This window comes from Podarcis vaucheri (genome assembly GCF_965113315.1).
Source record: "Podarcis vaucheri genome assembly, chromosome: 5".
NCBI classification, from domain to species: Eukaryota; Metazoa; Chordata; class Lepidosauria; order Squamata; family Lacertidae; genus Podarcis; species Podarcis vaucheri.
The window spans coordinates 15,630,514-15,648,499 of NC_138763.1; the positions used below are offsets into that span (position 1 = coordinate 15,630,514).

The 17,986-nt window shown below is 45.2% G+C and overlaps 1 protein-coding gene across 2 annotated transcripts in view; it reads right to left on the reverse strand.

Annotated features, from left to right (window-relative positions):
* FNDC3B (fibronectin type III domain containing 3B) overlaps positions 1–17,986 on the reverse strand; it is a 289,175-nt gene that overhangs the window by 24,881 nt on the left and 246,308 nt on the right. For both annotated transcript variants that reach the window (XM_082223929.1, XM_082223928.1), the window contains exons 21-23: positions 14,633–14,782; positions 13,215–13,495; positions 6,578–6,790 (exon numbers count right to left, since the gene is read on the reverse strand). In XM_082223929.1, the coding sequence (XP_082080055.1) occupies positions 6,578–6,790; positions 13,215–13,495; positions 14,633–14,782 (644 nt within the window). The remainder of the gene's footprint in view (positions 1–6,577; positions 6,791–13,214; positions 13,496–14,632; positions 14,783–17,986) is intronic.

Consider the following 17,986-nt stretch of genomic DNA (forward strand, 5'->3'; position numbering starts at 1 on the left):
CATGAACCACGTACTGGGGCCTTTGCTCTACAAGAATTGCGTGGCCTTCTTGGATGACGTGTTGGTGTATTCGGAGAATGAGGAGCAACATGTGAGAGACGTCAGAGAAGTGTTGAGCAGGCTGCAAGCCAACAGGCTGTGGGTGAAACTGGAGAAGTGTCAGTTTCATACCAAGGAGGTGGAATTCCTGGGGTACCGCTTGTCAGACAAGGGGTTGGCCATGGACCCCGGCAAGGTTCAAGCGGTGCTGGAATGGAAAACACCCAAAACCAAGAAGGATGTGCAGAGGTTCCTAGGGTTTGGAAACTTTTATCGTAAGTTCATCCGAAACTTCGCCCACCTGACGGCGCCCATCACGGACTGTCTCAGCAGTAAAAAGAAGTTTGTTTGGACGGGGGAGGCGGAGCGAGCGTTTGAGGAACTGAAAAGGGCCTTCGCCTCTGATGAACAACTTCTACATGTGGATTTACAAAAAAAGCTGAGGGTCGAAACAGACGCTTCTGACAGAGCCATAGGGGCGGTGCTTCTTCTGCAGCCGGGGAAGGAGGGGTCAGAGTGGCGACCGTGTGCCTTCTTTTCGCGAAAGCTGAACAAATCTGAGAGGAACTACACGGTGTACGACCGGGAACTTCTTGCGATTCATGAGGCCTTCCGGAGATGGAGGCACCTGCTAATTGGTGCACAACAGAAGGTGCAAGTGTGCACGGACCATAAGAATCTAGAGTATTGGAGAACTGCGCGAGTGCTCAACCAACGGCAGTTGAGATGGGCCCAGGAGTTCTCCAAATTTAACTTTGAGATTTGTTACGTGCCAGGCCCAGAGAACGTTAGGGCGGACGCTCTCTCACGCAAACCTGAATATTTGGAGGGAGAGGGTGCACCCGAAGAGACCCATGTCATTCCCGAGGACCGCTGGGTGTGTGGGGCGGCATTGGTGGGGCAAAGGGAACTGGTAGAGGGAACGGTGCAGGATGAATACGCCCAGGACAAACTCAGGGGTCTCAGGAGGGAGGGAGACAAACCCGGGGGTTTTGAGGAGAGAAACGGGGCGTTGTACTACAAGGGAGCGTTATACATACCTGAAGGGGAATTGAGGGAAAAGGTACTCAAGCAACTGCACGATAGCCCCACAGCAGGGCATTTTGGGCAACACAAAACCATGTGGCTGGTTACCAGGGAATTCTGGTGGCCCAAGGTCAGGGAAGATGTGCGGGAGTATGTGAGAGGGTGTGACCAATGCCAACGAGCCAAGGGGGAGAGGCGGGCACCGGCAGGTTTATTAGAACCACTACCCACGCCGGAAAGGCCATGGGAGGCAGTGGCAATAGATTTCATGACTGATCTGCCCAGGTCCAAAGGGAAAACAGCCATCATGGTTGTGGTAGACCTGTTAACCAAGATGGCCCACTTTATAGCCTGCTCACATGCGGTCACAGCGGAAGAAACCGCTAAATTGTTTGTGGAAAATGTGTTTAGGCTGCATGGCGCCCCCTTGAGGGTGGTTTCTGACCGAGGGAAACAATTTACTTCCAGGTTCTGGAGGAAGCTCATGAGCTTATTGCATGTAGAGGTGAATTTCTCAACTGCCCGTCATCCAGAAACCAACGGGCAGGCGGAAAGAGCTAATGGTGTCCTCCAGCAATATTTGAGGTGTTATGTGAATGACAGAGAGAATGATTGGGTGGAGAAGCTGGCGTTGGCAGAATTTGCCTACAACAATGCAGAGAACGTGTCCACGGGGATGAGCCCCTTTTTGGCTAATCATGGGTGTCATCCCCGAGCCTTCCCAGGGGGGGAAGGGGAGAACTGGAGCGTTCCAGCCGCAGAACAGTTCGTTGAAGAAATGGAAGCGATCCATCGCCAGCTCCAACTTAATTTAAACAGGGCGAAGGAGGAATATAAGAGGCAGGCAGACAAAACCAGAAGGGAAGGGGAAAGCATTAGGGTGGGGGACCAGGTGTGGCTGTCCACCCAAGGGTTACCATTCAAAGGAGGTTGTAAGAAGTTAAGACCCAAAAGGCTGGGCCCATTTGAAGTCACGCAGCAGGTCAACCCAGTGGCTTTCAGACTCCGGTTACCGAACCACATGAAGTTGCACCCAGTGTTCCACAGGTCGTTGCTGTCACCGTATAAAGGGGACAGAGAAGGGAGGGTCAATAGGGGACCAGCTATGGAGGAAAAAGAACACAGCTACCATGTAGCGGAGATTCTCGATTCCAGGTGGAAGGGAGATCAAGTAGAGTATTTGGTAATGTGGGAAGGGGAGCCGGAGTCGGAAAACACCTGGGTCAGGGCAGAGGATGTAGATGACGAGGTTTTGATAGAAACTTTTCATCAGAGATTCCCTCGTAAACCCCAGCCAGTGGCGAGGTTCCGGAGGGAATACTTCGCCACCACCGACGAAGAAGAAGAGTTGGAGGAGTTCTCTGATTCCGAGGTGGAGGAGGATTCAGCGAGTCGGAACGAAGACCGATGGAGGGAAATGTTCGAGACGTCTGAAGATGAAGAGGATTCTTTTCGGGGTTTCAGCTCCTCACCGCCCAGAGGAGAGAGTAGGGGCGGGGGAGAAGGGGGCCCTGGAGGGGAGGTGGATGTCAGGGAACTGACATCAGAGGAAAGGGAGTTGGTAGGGCTCCCAGAGACTGGGAGAGAGTCAGCAGCCAAAGCAGGGACCAGTAGGGGGAGCGAGGGGTCTCTGGAGGAGGATCTCAGTAATGCTGAGAGAGACGCAGCAGCCCAGGCAGGAAACAGCAGGGGAGAGAAAGGGGTGAGAGACACGTCCAGCGAAAATAGCGGGGAGGTGTCAGAAGCAACTGCAGGGAGACCCATGCTTCGCCGGAAGCTGCCACGTCGTGAGTCCAGGAGACGCGTTTCCGTTAAGGAGCTTCTTTGCTGGAAGCGCTTCCGCAGGCAGCCACTGTCAGACTCTACTAGTGACTAGAGCAGACATGTCTGAGGAGCTCTGTCACACACAGAGGTTTGTGGGGCCGCACAAACTCTGAAGGGGCACAATTTTAAGCACAAGCAGCTAATCATCCCCTGACACGCAGTAAATAAAAACAAATGAAATAAAAAACTATAACCTAAGAAATGCATGGAAATCCTATTAGGATTTTATTCCTAAATGCTCATTTTACTTTTACGGTGGTTAGCTTTCCATTTTTTTTAAAAAAAAGGTCACTGAAGTAATTTCTTACGACTTTCAATTAAGAAAATGCCAGCAAATTTAGAAACCAAGTATAAATTATAGTTCATACAACAAAAATCTTTTAAAAATATCAAAAGAGCAGCATAAAACTAAAATGAAACAGACACATTCTGAAACACCATTAAAAAAAACAACAACATTAAAGTCCCAGGCAAATAAAAATGTTATACCTTTCTTTCTTTCTTTTTCTTTCTTTCTTTCTACCTACTTACACACACACACACACACACACACACATTTTATATTGTAACACTGATGCTATACTTATGATTTGTGAGCTTCCTTGAACTCTGGAAATGACATCCTAAATAAACTTGTGACATAACTGACTCTGAATTAGGAATCTCTTAGTTCTTTCCACAGCAGGCAAATGAACAAAGTGAAGCAATTACAACAGGAGCAGGAGAAATTTCTTCGAAGAAAAAGAAAAAGCCAGGGCAAACATGTCCGCTCATGACAGCTACATTTTGTGAAATGAATCTAAATCAAAAACTGAGATTTCTAAGTCTGAATATTGCCCGCTTCCCAAAGCGAATCAGGAAAAAAAAATTCATTTGAGACAAACACCAGCATCAGAGGTGGGAAGAGGTGAGAAATGGGCATTATATTACAAAACAACTCCAGAGCAGTTGCTCATATGTCATTTACGTGGCATGGGAAGAGCTCAAACAACATTTCTGACCTTTCCTGATGAATGCAACATGTGGCTTGATGAAGCTGGTTCTAATAAGGTCGAATTAAACCCATTAGAACAAATTACTACAATTTGTTCACTCTCCTCCCTCTCCCCCAATCCTATTCAAACCCAGCTATTTGATGTTTTTCACGTCTGGCTGTATAGTTCTGGTCCAGATCAGGGAGCCCACTGAAGCGAGATACTCAGTCTGCTGTAAGATAATAAGCACATCCTTTTGAGGCTGCTGCGACCTAGTTAACGCTTGGCTAAGGGAAGCACTTAGGCCAATGGGTAACAAGATTTGTTTGCCCCGAGCGTTGCTCATATGGCAATTCAAAACTATGCTATGAATTATTCGTTTTCTGCTTCTTAAACCGATCAAGAAAGGACAAATCAAGTCATCTTTCAACGAGCACAATCCAACTGGTGTCTTATATTCGTAAAGGGTGACATGATTGCTATAAATGCGGGGGGCTTATATGGTGCTCACGGCACTTTTACCACTATGCAGCTTTAGAAGGAAATAATTGCAGTTCACGATACCCACGACAATAAGCATGAGACAGAACCGTTCCTGCCAGTCTCCTTAGAACGGCTAATGGGCTAAAATATGGGACTCAAGGGAACCAGGTGGCAAGCTGATCCCCTCTGAAAATCTAGGAGCATATTCTTGGAAATCGCTTGATTAGACAACATGCAAATAAATCTCGATTCTGCTATAATAAGATTACTGCTGCAAGCATGGAGGGCAGCAGCATATCTAGCAGCAACTAGAACGCATCAATCTGAATGTAACATGTACTTTGGGGAAGCACCTATATTCCATTTGCCAGTGGTGAATCCCAGCAACTGTTTTCAGCAAGGGGACTAATAGTTTTTAACCCGTTCCCACCTTCCCACCCTGTCAGATTTGGGTTTGATGAGGCCCTAAGCTACTGAAGGTAATGGGGCCCTTTATATGTCCAGCTGTCCTTTGTCAACAACAAATCGTCACTGTTTTTTGTGCTGAATATATGCTATATGGTAATTTATGGACCTAATAGGTATCTAAAGCCATTTGCACATAACAAAATATGTATTTTATCAAAGTAATATTTATTTTATCTTATATTTTGGAAATGTACACCCAGCTTTTCCCCCCTTTAAGTTTTTTAGGGGCCCCCAAGAGAGTGGGGCCCAAAGCTATAGCTTGTTTAGCTTATACAGTGGTACCTCGGGTTGAGAACTTAATTCGTTCTGGAGGTCCGTTCTGAACCTGAAACTGTTCTTAACCTGAGGTACCACTTTAGTTAATGGGGCCTCCTGCTGCCGCCGCCACGCAATTTCTGTTCTCATCCTGAAGCAAAGTTCTTAACCTGAGGTACTATTTCTGGGTTAGTGGAGTCTGTAACCGGAAGCGTCTGTAACCCGAGGTACCACTGTACATAAATCCGGCACTGCTGTCACTTACCGTATTTTTCGCCCTATAGGACGCACCGTCCCATAAGATGCACCTAGTTTTTTTGGGGGGGAAATAAAGGGAAAAAATTATTTCCCCCCCAGGCACGGGGCTGGGGCAGCCCGAGCTTCCCCTGACCCCAGCCCCCAAACAGGCAGCTCTCTGCAAGCCGTGGGAGCCCAGCGGTGGTTCCCACTGCTTGAGGAGAGATCCGCGAAGCCTGGACGCGCTGAGGTCAGCGCGCGCAGGCTTCGGGATGGCGGCAACTCTCCCCAAGCAGCGGGAACGTTCCCGCTGCTTGGGGAGAGATCCGCGAAGCCTGGACGCGCTGAGGTCAGCGCGCGCAGGCTTCGGGATGCCGGCAACTCTCCCCAAGCAGCGGGAACGTTCCCGCTGCTTGGGGAGAGATCCGCGAAGCCTGGACGCGCTGAGATCAGCGCGCGCAGGCTTCGGGATGCCGGCAACTCTCCCCAAGCAGCGGGAACGTTCCCGCTGCTTGGGGAGAGATCCGCGAAGCCTGGACGCGCTGAGGTCAGCGCGCGCAGGCTTCGGGATGCCGGCAACTCTCCCCAAGCAGCGGGAACGTTCCCGCTGCTTGGGGAGAGATCCGCGAAGCCTGGACGCGCTGAGGTCAGCGCGCGCAGGCTTCGGGATGCCGGCAACTCTCCCCAAGCAGCGGGAGCGTTCCCGCTGCTTGAGGAGAGGTCCGCGAAGCCTGGAGAGCGAGAGGGGTCGGTGCGACCTACCGCTCTCGCTCTCCAGGCTTCAGCGAAAGCCTGCATTCGCCCCATAAGACGCACCCACATTTCCCCTTCATTTTTGGAGGGGAAAAAGTGCGTCTTATAGGGCGAAAAATACGGTATACAGTGGTACCTCGGGTTAAGTACTTAATTCGTTCTGGAGGTCTGTTCTTAACCTGAAACTGTTCTTAACCTGAAGCACCACTTTAGCTAATGGGGCCTCCTGCTGCTGCTGCGCCGCCGGAGAACGATTTCTGTTCTCATCCTGAAGCAAAGTTCTTAACCTGAAGCACTATTTCTGGGTTAGGGGAGTCTGTAACCTGAAGCATCTGTAACCTGAAGCGTATGTAACCTGAGGTACTACTGTAACTGCATTTTAACCTAGACTAGGACCCTCTTTTGGGCTTGCAACAACAGCACCTCTAAGCAGAATGAGCGAAGCACCTCTTTCCTGATTTCCGTCCCTACAGAAAGCTGCAGATCAGAGGGAGCCTCACCCTCTTTCCTCTTCTTACCTCTTGTTCTTGTCCTCAATCTGCAAGATGTACAGCATGTCGTCGGCAGTGTGCTGCTTGGAGCTGCTCTCCCCCCACTTCAACTTCAGGCTCTGAGGACCGGCTGCAGTGCACTCTAGCCGAGGAGGTAAAGGGGGCAGAGGCCTGGTCTTGGCTTTAATCGAGTGGCTAAAAGGTCCCGCTCCGATGCCATTTACAGCCTGAACCCGGATCCTATGGTAGGAAAGCAGCAAAGCAAGGGGTACGGGATGGGGAGAGAAAAAAGGTTTACATTAAAAGCTGGTTTTGAGCCTATTGGTTTTCTTTCTGCCCCTCGCTTGATGCAGAGGAGGTGAAGTATAATGGCTTTATTGACACTGAAATGAAAATGTCTAAATGTGTATTGGTCAAAAGGGTTAACATGGAGTGTGTCTCTCCCCCCCCGGCCCCCATGGGGCTATATTAAAGTCAAGGAGCTCCTGCCAAGTTGATTAACTAACTAATGATGTATTTTTGCATTAAGTCAGGATGACAGAAACCGTTCTTTGAAAATATATGAGAGCAGGAGCAGATTTACTGGTAAATAAAACTAGCCAGTTGGCCGTGGTGCAGATGGGGTTGGAGCAACAGAAACTTCCATGGTCTGCATCAGGGCTTATCAACCTCTTCCAAATAACAGGGACATTTCAAATTTTGAGGCACTGCTGTGGGTACCATATATAAAAATAAATATATTTGCTTTCGTAGATTTTCACGGGTATAGGAATGCAGGTTTTGGTATATATATATATATATATATATATATATATATATATATATATTCCAAGATGCTCCTCCCAAAATTAAACGAGTGTCACCAGCATAGGTGGCAATCTCTGAATTACGCAATCTCAGATAGAAAATTTTGAGGTACCATTACAGGGGAGTGAACTGCTAATTATCTGATTTGCATGTTTATCATGGGGCAAGCCTCAGGTAGGACAACGTTTTGGCTGTCTCTGCGCAAACAATTAATGCCATCATGCCGGAAAGGTCTAACCACTTTGGGGCACAAAATCAAATATTTCATCTTCATCAGACGCATTAACCAGCGGTTAACGTTATTTACGAGAACCCAATTGCCAAACTGCTCAGCCAGAACCAGTACCATCAATTTTCTGGCTGGCTGACTTGGCCCAATGCTTTGCAAATTGGGAAATATAAAAACCAAAGTTTGTGGTGTAACTGATTAATTGCCCAGTTGGACAATTTCCTTCTTTAAATAACACAAGAAGCACCTACTCATACAGAAAAGCTGCATGCCTTTTTGCAATGATAAGGTCATACTACTTTCCAAATAATTTTAAACAGGCCATTACTTGTGTGGGGCTAACTCAAAAACTATGGTCTGAGTTTGCTTCTTTCAGACATGCCCTATTTAAGATTTAGCACCGTTTGTGAGGTTTAACATGACATGAATTGTTGTTGTTGGTTAATTAGAAAAAGGAAGTACAAGCCTCAAAATCATCCTTACAGTCACACTGGAAGAGACAAGAGCCCCTGGAGGTGTGGGGTAGAATGAAACTGTCCTTTTGGGGCAGAATTTTTACGATAAAGATGAGCGTGCTTCCCAAGATGCTATTTTTATTTAAGACTATTCCCATTATCAAGGGCGTAGGGATTTTTAAGGACTGGCAAAGAGTGATTTCAAGGTATATCTGGCAGGGCAAGAAGCCAAGAATAAAATATAAATTATTAACAGATGTGAAAGAAAGAGGAGGCTTCGCCCTGCCAGATATGAAATTATATTATGAAGCAGCATGTCTTTGCTGGTTAAAGGAATGGATTAAATTAGAAAATATGGAACTATTAGACCTTGAAGGTTTTGATAACAGATTTGGTTGGCATGCTTGCCTATGGTGTGATAAGAAGAAAGTTCATAAAGGATTTGGGAACCACATTTTCAGGAACTTGTTATAGAAGTATGGGACAGGTATAAAAGTCTTTTGGAACCAAGGGTTCCACATTGGCTGTCTCCATTGGAGGTTATGTGCGTAAAGAAAATCAATATGAGAGGTAAATGGGCTACGTACGGAGAATTGGAAACTAAAGAAGGAGGAAAATGGAAATTAAAACCATATGAACAAGTTAAAGATCACGTATATGATTGGTTGCATTATTTCCAGGTAAATGAAATGTTTAAAAAAGATATAAAGGAAAGTGGTTATGCAGAAAAAGACTCTAAGTTCCAAACAGATATAATAAATAATGAATATAAAATTTTGTCAAAAATGTATAAGATATTGTTGGAATAGAGTACGAAAGATGAAAAAGTCAAATCGGTAATGATACAATGGGCCAAAGATTTTGGATATAATATTCAATTTGAAGATTGGGAAGAATTATGAAAGGAAAATTTAAAATTTACTGCATGCATGGGGTTGAAGGAAAATGTGATGAAAATGTTTTATAGATGGTACATTACACCGGTAAAACTTGCAAAAATGTATAAAACATGTAATAAGTGTTGGAAATGTAAAAAGAAAGAGGGAACGTTTTACCATATGTGGTGGGAATGTAAGAAAGTGAAGAGTTTCTGGGAAGCGATATACAATAAATTGAAAAAGATGTTAAAATATACTTTTGTTAAGAAACCAGAAGTCTTTCTTTTAGGGATCACAGGAAAAGAAATAAGAAGAAAAGACTGTAAATTATTTCAGTATGCAGTTACGGCAGCAAGAACTTTATTGGCCCAGAAATGGAAACAAGAGGAAATACCGACAATTCAAGAATGGAGAATGAAATTGACGGACTATGCGGAACTGGACAAATTTACTGGGAAAATAAGATATGTTCGAAACCAAAAGTTCATCGAAGATTGGGGAAAGTTTGTAGATTATCTGAAAAATGTATGTGATGTGCAAACAACGCTAGTGGGGTTTCAAGAAGCACCGTAAAAGTTTAAGATGTATTGTTAAAAAGAAATAGAAAAGGGAGGGAAGTTAAATGGCAATACAATGAAGGGAATGCGTATTGAAGAGTAATTACGGATGATTACCAGAGAAACTGAAGGAAGTCCAAAAGAGTAATTTGTTAAAATTTGGATAAAATTGTACAACTGTGCTGGAAAATTAATAAAAATTTATATGAAAAAAAAGGAAGAGACAAGAGCCCAAAGTATGCCTGAATTTGTTCTTGTCATGATAAACCATGGTTTATCACGACATGCAAATATAGCCACCGACTTATTTTTTCCGAACCAGACAAAAACTGCTTTACTTCACGAGCCTTTAAAAGAGCAGTTTAAACCATGATTTGCATTATCAGTGCTGTTTTAGCTTTTTGCATTAAGCTTTTATATATATATATAAAAATCCTACTGTCTTTGTGGTGGTTTTGTGATGTGTCCTGAAGGATGGGACAGAAATTATCAAATAAACAAATGAATTAAAAGCACACTGAGTAAATTATTGTAAAATGGTAAGTGCAGAGCAAATTATGGGCGATATCCAATTATATTCAGAGGAGACTCACTGAAATCGATGGATGGACTTTCAATGAGTCTACTATGAGTATAACTAATCTTGAATGAACCTGGTGCCAAATGTATTGCTCTGATTTCCTCTGGCTCACTTCAATGATGCCAAGAGGGGGGTCTTGTCGCTTGGGCCCTCCATACATTCTGCCTGGGCTTGCACCCCAAAGAGGTCACATTGGTGCCTTAAATGCAGGAAAAACAATGCGGGAAGCAGCAGTTGCAAAGACGCAAGAAAAAAAGCATAATGTTGCTTTGAAATATGAAGCAGTATAAAAATTACGTAGGTGATAATAAGAATGATGGAGAAGGAGCGGAAGTTGCTGCTGCGGCTACAAAGAACAATTTTGCAGCAGCCTTTGCTAAATGTTACATTCGCGATTTAAAATGACATCCTCTATGATTTGCAATGGAGCACCCAAGGTTTGGTGTTGAGTCATCATTCCTTGAAGGACACCGGCAGCTCTCTACTGGACTTGCAAACGTAAAGCTGATGGAGAACATTAAAAAGACACAAATGTCCTGTCCTGGGTCACTGCTTCTGTCTGGACAATAATCTCTTACGTTTCTCACCAGACAGATCAAGTGCAGCAGTCTATTCAATCAGAATACCTAGTTAATGCTTTTAGATTTGTTGTTCATTTGATACGAAAGAGACAAGCAGATTCCTTAAAAATAGCAGTGGGTTTTATTTAAGAAGTGTATGTTGCTGTATGAAATCTAGAGGATTTAAGGGGAGGAAAACATTTCAAAGAAAACCATTTTTTTGAAAAAGAAATTGCAGGATGACCTCTTCATAGCAATTCGCCTACAGAATGTAAGGCAGAAAGTTTTAAAGATGAGCATCATGGACGAGGGCTGTGTATGTACTGCCATTAATCTCCCAAATTCTGGAGCAAGTCCAGCATAGTAAGTTTCATGGACTGGCTGGACGCAGAGGAGTGAAGGGAGGCATGAGTTTGGGAAGAAAGGCTCCGAGCCAGGGGACTGGTGGTGGGACGATGATGAGTGGTCAGAGGGAGAAGAGGGAGCAGACTGGGAGAAGGTGGTGTTGAAAGCTGAAGAGGCAACAGGGTTTAGTGAGCAGGAGGAGGCTGTGGCAGAGAGAAGTCCAGAATCAGAGGCAGATGTGGAGGCTGGAGAGGAGGGGGCCCAAGAGGCAGAGCAGAGGCAGGCTGCTGAAGAAGAAGAGGAGTTTGGATTTGATATCCCGCTTTATCACTACCCTAAGGAGTCTCAAAGCGGCTAACATTCTCCTTTCCCTTCCTCCCCCACAACAAACACTCTGTTAGGTGAGTGGGGCTGAGAGACTTCAGAGAAGTGTGACTGGCCCAAGGTCACCCAGCAGCTGCATGTGGAGGAGCGGAGACGCGAACCTGGTTCCCCGGATTGCAAGACTACCGCTCTTAACCAATACACCACACTGGCTCTCCAGGGGGTCTGTTCCCTGATGGTCTCCCAGAACCAAAAGAGGCCAGAAGAGGGCAGAGCAGGGACGGACAAGGGACAAAGTCTCAGGCTGCTTGAGGAGGACTCAGGGAAGGAGGAGACTCGGAGATCTTCAGTCCCCACGATCACCTCATAGGGGCAAGAGTTGTTGTGCTCACTAGGCCTGAGCTGTTTTATTTCTTTGAATAAAGAGTTAATTTCACCGGCACCTTGAGAGTTACCGCTGACCCATCTTCAGGAGCAATTTTTTCATAAGAAGATTAAGAGGCTTGCTGGACAAAGGCTCATTTAGTCTAGCACCTCCCCCCCCCCCAGATGGACAGATTTCTTTGCACCTTGTAATCTCTGTGATAAATGCTTAACACAACCCTTCTTTTCAGCACACGGCTGCCATTCTCTTGAGTGGGTGTTGTGTAGCAGCAGCCACAGATGGGCAAGGCCCCAAGTCTGGTCCTGTTGGCAGGCTTCCCGTGGGAATCTGGTTGGCTACTGTGAGAACACCAAGCTGGACTAGATGGGTCATTGGCCTGGTCTTCTTATGTTCTTATGAATGACATTGGATAAATAATTCCCCCAAGCCGCCGTTCCCAGTTTTATGGGGCTGATACTAATGGTCCACTAATGGTCATGAAGCACCCTGGAAGCACCTAACAGGCAATAACTAATAATAAAATTCAGTGTGCATTTCCCTGTCCCTGGCCATTATTAGAGATAATTTGGATTGAAGAGCCATTAGAAAGAGGCCCGAGGATGGAGTAGCTTTGAGCAATCTTAGAATTAACATTCGCTGTCCGACCTTTTACCGACATTCATTCCTAAATTAAAATAATTTCTCAGAAGTCCACAGGGGAAGAAAAAAGAAGAATCGTCATAATAATTATCAGCTAAGCCACTTATTTATCCACAAAGATACATTAACAGAGCTAATATGCACACTTAATAATCACTGCCCAAAATCTGAAAAATGAGCATACTGCACCGTGAAGCAAAACCTTTAATTGTTTCCCCTATTTAGGATGTACGTTATAATTAGTTCAATCTGTTCTCATTTGCACTGCAATGCTAGAACAGCTATCATAGTTTCCAAACATCTAAAGACCAAGAAGAAGGTCAAAACCCTGAGTGAATGATGACAGTAAACAGATCGGCCCAGGGCTCCATGAAGCGCTCCCACAATCTGAAGCATGGGTAGCTACAAGTGAGAGAGCCTTGCTACCCCCAGGTGGGAGATGCTCTCCAGGTTGTCTATCCCTGTCCTGCAAGCTCTCTCTGTGTGTCTGTGTGTTGTGTGTTTGTTGTGCCTGTCAATCACTTGACGGAACAATGATTTTGCTATGTTATATAGTTTGGATTGCTTGGTTGTTTTGAGTGTATGTTTGTTGTGTTGCATTAGTATGTTGTTCATTGCTCTGGGGGATGTTCAGACCAAAAGGTTTTGCATAAATAAGCAGTGACACAACACAACACAACACAACTCAAAACAACACAACACAACACAACACAAAGGGGAAGCAGCAATGAGTGTGCTTTTTTAAAATGTTGTGTTATGCCATGCTCCCATGGCAGCCATCTTGTGTTATCCCATGTCCCCTCTGGAAGCCATTTTGTGACTGGCACCCAACAACAGCACTTTCTCAAAATTCAAAATGCGCCCACCGGACCAAAAAACGGCTGCAGTTTTAAACTCGCACTTACCGGAATGTGGTTTCTGGAAGCAGGTCGCTAACGACGTAGCTTGTGACGTTCCCCACCGGGATAATAACATCGCCGAGGTCGACGTTGTAAGAAATAATCTCAGACCCATTATTGCACGGTTCTTCCCAGTTCAATACAAGGCACACAAAGGGTGAAATTGGAGAGGAATCCAAGTGCTCATCATCGGATACGCAGAGAGTGGTCACAGCATCAGGGACTGACGCTGGGGCTGTACAGGTCACCAGGTCACTGTAAGGTCCTGCTCCTGCCTGGTTTATTGCCTGCGGAGTGAAACATTCATGGCATTACATCACGTGCTCATCACACCCAAGGCCTCTCGGGGCATGGAGATATCGAAGACTGGAGTTACAAAGTCAAATTCACCCGAGACTGGGAGGTCATAATTGCTCACATGACTGGGAGGTCACAATATTCCCAGCTGTAAAATATTGGAAGTGAAGCCTTATGTTGGCTGTGGGGGGGAAATAATATGAAGGCTAGAGTGCTTAACAAAACAAAAGGCGGAACATGGGCTGACAACAGTCTGTTTATAAACAGTTAATTGTTCAATGCAGACCAGCAAACAAATACGGACCCCATGACCTGGAGAGTTGTGCCTATGCTATATAATAATGCTCTCGTTTTTAGACAACTATCACAGCAATATAAGCATTGTGTATAGTGAAAAGCAGCATTAATTACTAGCTCCTCTTGATTGCATTTAATGTTGAAAATCATGACATATATTTTTTAGAAGTTTACTTGCGTTGTTGTGTTTCTTTTACTATATAATGAATGGATTCATGGCTTGTAAAATGTTGGCTTTCATGAAAAAGCAGCTCTTGCACAGAACATTTCAAACATAAAAATCTGAGAGAATGGAAAAGAGATCTCATGTAAAACATTGTTGACTTTATGCTACTCTTTAAAAATAATAATGAATGTGTACAATTGAATGAACTCTTCCATGCTGGGTATAAGTGGCTTTGTATATCTTTTATATTTTCAATAAAGATTACTCCAATATTATAAGTTGCATATAAAAAAACCAACTATCTTCCCCATTTCAATCTTCTGAGCCAACGGCTTGGATTGCAGGACAAGCCAAATCGTGGCTTAGCAGGACTGAGTAAATGTGTGAGCCTGGGGGCTTCTGCCGCCTGAGGCAGCAGCCTTACCTTGCCTAATGGCTGGGCCAGCTCTGGTTTCGATGTCCTCACAGACTGCAATTATTCATAGAATTAAAGCTTGTAGTATTTGGAACTAAAATTCCATTTTGATTCTACCTAGATCGCAAAACCCCCCACATTATTTCACACTCGCGTAAAGAAGAAAGGAGGTACCTCCCGGCAGCAACGTAAAGCAAGCCCTCTTCACGATCTAGCCGTCTTATCCTAAAGTTAAGCGTCTCGATTTACCTGTAGCCTACAGAAATAGTGTGCTGCGGCTGATAACTGGCTGATTTCAAAGGAGTTGCCTGTGCCACTGTACACGAGTTCTAAGGACTCTGCATCTTCTCCCCACTCCAGTCTGTATTCTGAGATGTCAGCACCAAAGCTCTCGGGACTCTGAAACACAAACACAAACCTGCTGGGTCATATCTGAGCCTAAAATGGCCTTACACAGGTTGACAGGAAGGCAAGTGCTAAAAACAACAACAACAACAACAACAACAGAGATCATTTAAATTGTGCCTGGATGTGTGTCTGAGGAGGGAGTGAGAGTCTCAAGAATGGAGGTCCACCCTGATTTAAAACTACCGTATTTTTTGCACCATAACACTCACTTTTTTCCTCCTAAAAAGTAAGGGGAAATGTCTGTGCGTGTTATGGAGGGAATGCCTACGGGTGGCATGCCTACGGATTTTCCTCCTCTAAAAACTACGTGCGTGTTATGGTCGGGTGCGTGTTATAGAGCGAAAAATACGGTATTTTCTTAGCACTAGCGGTCTCCAGCAGTGCTGTTCCAGCTGTGTTTCAGTGCAGATTTCTAAAATCAGGAATGAGCGGAATTCCACTGAGAGGAAATCAGCGGGAAGCCGAGACCTAATCAAGATATGAAATGCTTTGGAACAGAAAGTTAAGCCATCCAGAATTGTTTCCGGGAGTGGGGGGCGGGCAGGCTAGGTTCTCAGTCTGCTTTGGGTTTCTAAGGGTAAAGGTAAAGGGCCCCCTGACCGTTAGGTCCAGTCGCAAACAACTCTGGGGTTGTGGCGCTCATCTCGCTTTATTGGCCGAGGGAGCCGGCGTACAGCTTCCGCATCATGTGGCCAGTAAGACTAAGCTGCTTCAGGCGAACCAGAGCAGCACACAGAAACGCTGTTTACCTTCCTGCCAGAGCGGTACCTATTCATCTACTTGCACTTTGACATGCTTTCGAACTGCTAGGTTGGCAGGAGCAGGGACCGAGCAACGGGAGCTCACCCCATCGCGGGGATTTGAACTGCCGACCTTCTGATCGGCAAGTCCTAGGCTCTGTGGAGTAACCCACAGCACCACCCGCGTCCCAATTCTAAAGGAAAGGAAGGGTTAAAAAGTGATTCTGCAAAAACAAGAACGGCCCTTAGGAGTTGGCTCTTAAGGAGGAAGGTGGGCGAGGCAAACCTCAGGCCCTTTTGGCCTCAGCCAAGGAGAAAGGGGTTATTCTTACACATCTGGGTCACATTGCCAGGCAGAGACGCTGAGGACGACGTGATACAAAAAGGGGTTAAGGAGACAGACAAAACTCCAGCCAGGGATTCTACAATCACACATTTAGGCTTTCGGAATAGTGGTTTAAGATTCAGTCTGCTAAATTATTGTTTTCTCGAGGAATGAAAGGCTACGGATTGTGATCATCACACAACCCGCACTCATTTATTTCAAACTTTCAAACTCTGCATACTTCCAATGGAAATGTAGCAGTTGACCTTTTGCAGCCTTACGAGTCGTTTTCGACAGCGTAAAAACCTTCATCGCCCTTTGTACACGGGGGAAAGCCTTGACAATTCACCTGTGACTTTCTGGTAAATCTACAGAGATAACAGAACTCTAGATGCACCTGCCAGATTAAATTGCCTTTAAACAAATGCTATCACTTTGGAGCAGTGGCATTTAAAGCTCATTTAACATTTTCTTCAGTACACACCTGAAATAATAAAGGTGTGTGTGTTCCATGATGCCACTTTTTAAAGACTTCTGTGCTAAAATGTACACGGGCTGTGCTCTGGAACGTAAACTATGGTCCACGAGTCAGCATGCTTAAGTGGATCGAGTCAAGGTATACACACTATTTTTTTAAAGCACATTTGAAGCAGATTCTCCCCCCATCCTCAAAATACTCCGGGAACTGTAGTTCACTTCTCACAGAGTTACAATTCCCAACACCCAAACTACAGTGCCCAAAATTATTTGAGGCAGGGAGGGAATTTTCCATAAAGTTAATAGTGTGCTTGCAGCCACAGACTAGGGCTCAAATCTCCACTCAGCCACGAAGCTCTTTGAGTGGCCTTGGGCTACTCACTTTTTCTCAGCCTAACCTACCTCACAGGGTTGGAGTGAGGATAAAGGGGAAGAAAACCAGGTTGAGCTCCATGGAGGAGAGATAAAGATACAGGTGACATGACTGAATCCTGCTGCTTCAGCTAGGCGTTTCTGAGAGAAAATGGAGCCCAATTTAAAAAGCACCAAAATTTGAACGGCAGCTGCAAAAGTGGCAGAATCCTTAAAAAAAGGCCAGAATGGATGATAGGGGACCACCCCCCTATCTGGGACGGGGCCACAACTCAATGGTAAAAACATAAACTTTGCATGGAATTTCTAGTCAAAAGAACCAGGCAGCAGGTGAAGGGCTGTCTGAGACCCTGGAGCTGCAGGTGGGGGTGTTGAATGGTTTCTTTAAATGTAAAGGTTCATCATTGTTCCACTCGATGTGTATGTCTTTAAGGGGCCAGAGCAAAATAACGAGACCCAGCTTTACAGGTGTGAAACATAGCAGGTGCTGCTGAGTTGTACTGATTAAGTTGTGTCAGCAATTGGGTGTAGTACCGTATATAAGGAGCAGCACCTAGCTCTCTCATTTCCCTGGGGGATGGGTTGGTGGTTGGGTCTGGTTTGTTGATCTATTTAGTGTAAATGGAGTTTTTGTTTTTGTTATTAAAACCTTGTTTAAGTTATTTTTGAGTCCCTTTTTAATGCATGGTCTCCCCAGCAAGCTCTCTGTAGCGCTACCATACTGCAAATAGCCAACAGGGGGATGCTATTTTTGATAGCATCTGTTACATTAAAGTGAATACTCACTGCTGCAATTAAGGAACCAGCAAGGGAGGGAGAAAATTTCTAGCATGGTTCTCTACGTTCTGTGTAAAGTTTTCCATTTGCAGTTTTTATTTTCAATGGCAAGGGAGCATTCAAAACGTCGTTCACCCACCGTGGTGTGATTGATTCTATCGTATCGTGATTCTACCAACTTGTTTTGCTGCAGAAGCAGACCGGGACTCTTGTTTATTTAAGGGCTTATGCACACTTACCTTTCCTCTGCTCTTTCCAGGAACAGTCCATGCTTTAAAGCGCTTTGTCTGAGTGGCTCTGTGTTTGTTTGTTTTTTGCTCTGGAGCTTTCCCCCACGAAAACCAGCTCTTTAAAGCTCAATCGGAGCAAACAGCAATCTGCAGAAAACTCGAATTCACGTTTGCTCCGACTGAGCGCTAAAGAGTGGCTTTACATGGGGAAAGCTCAGGGTCAAAAACATCAGCAGCAACAACACCCAAAGAGTGTGGATCTGAGCCTGGAAAG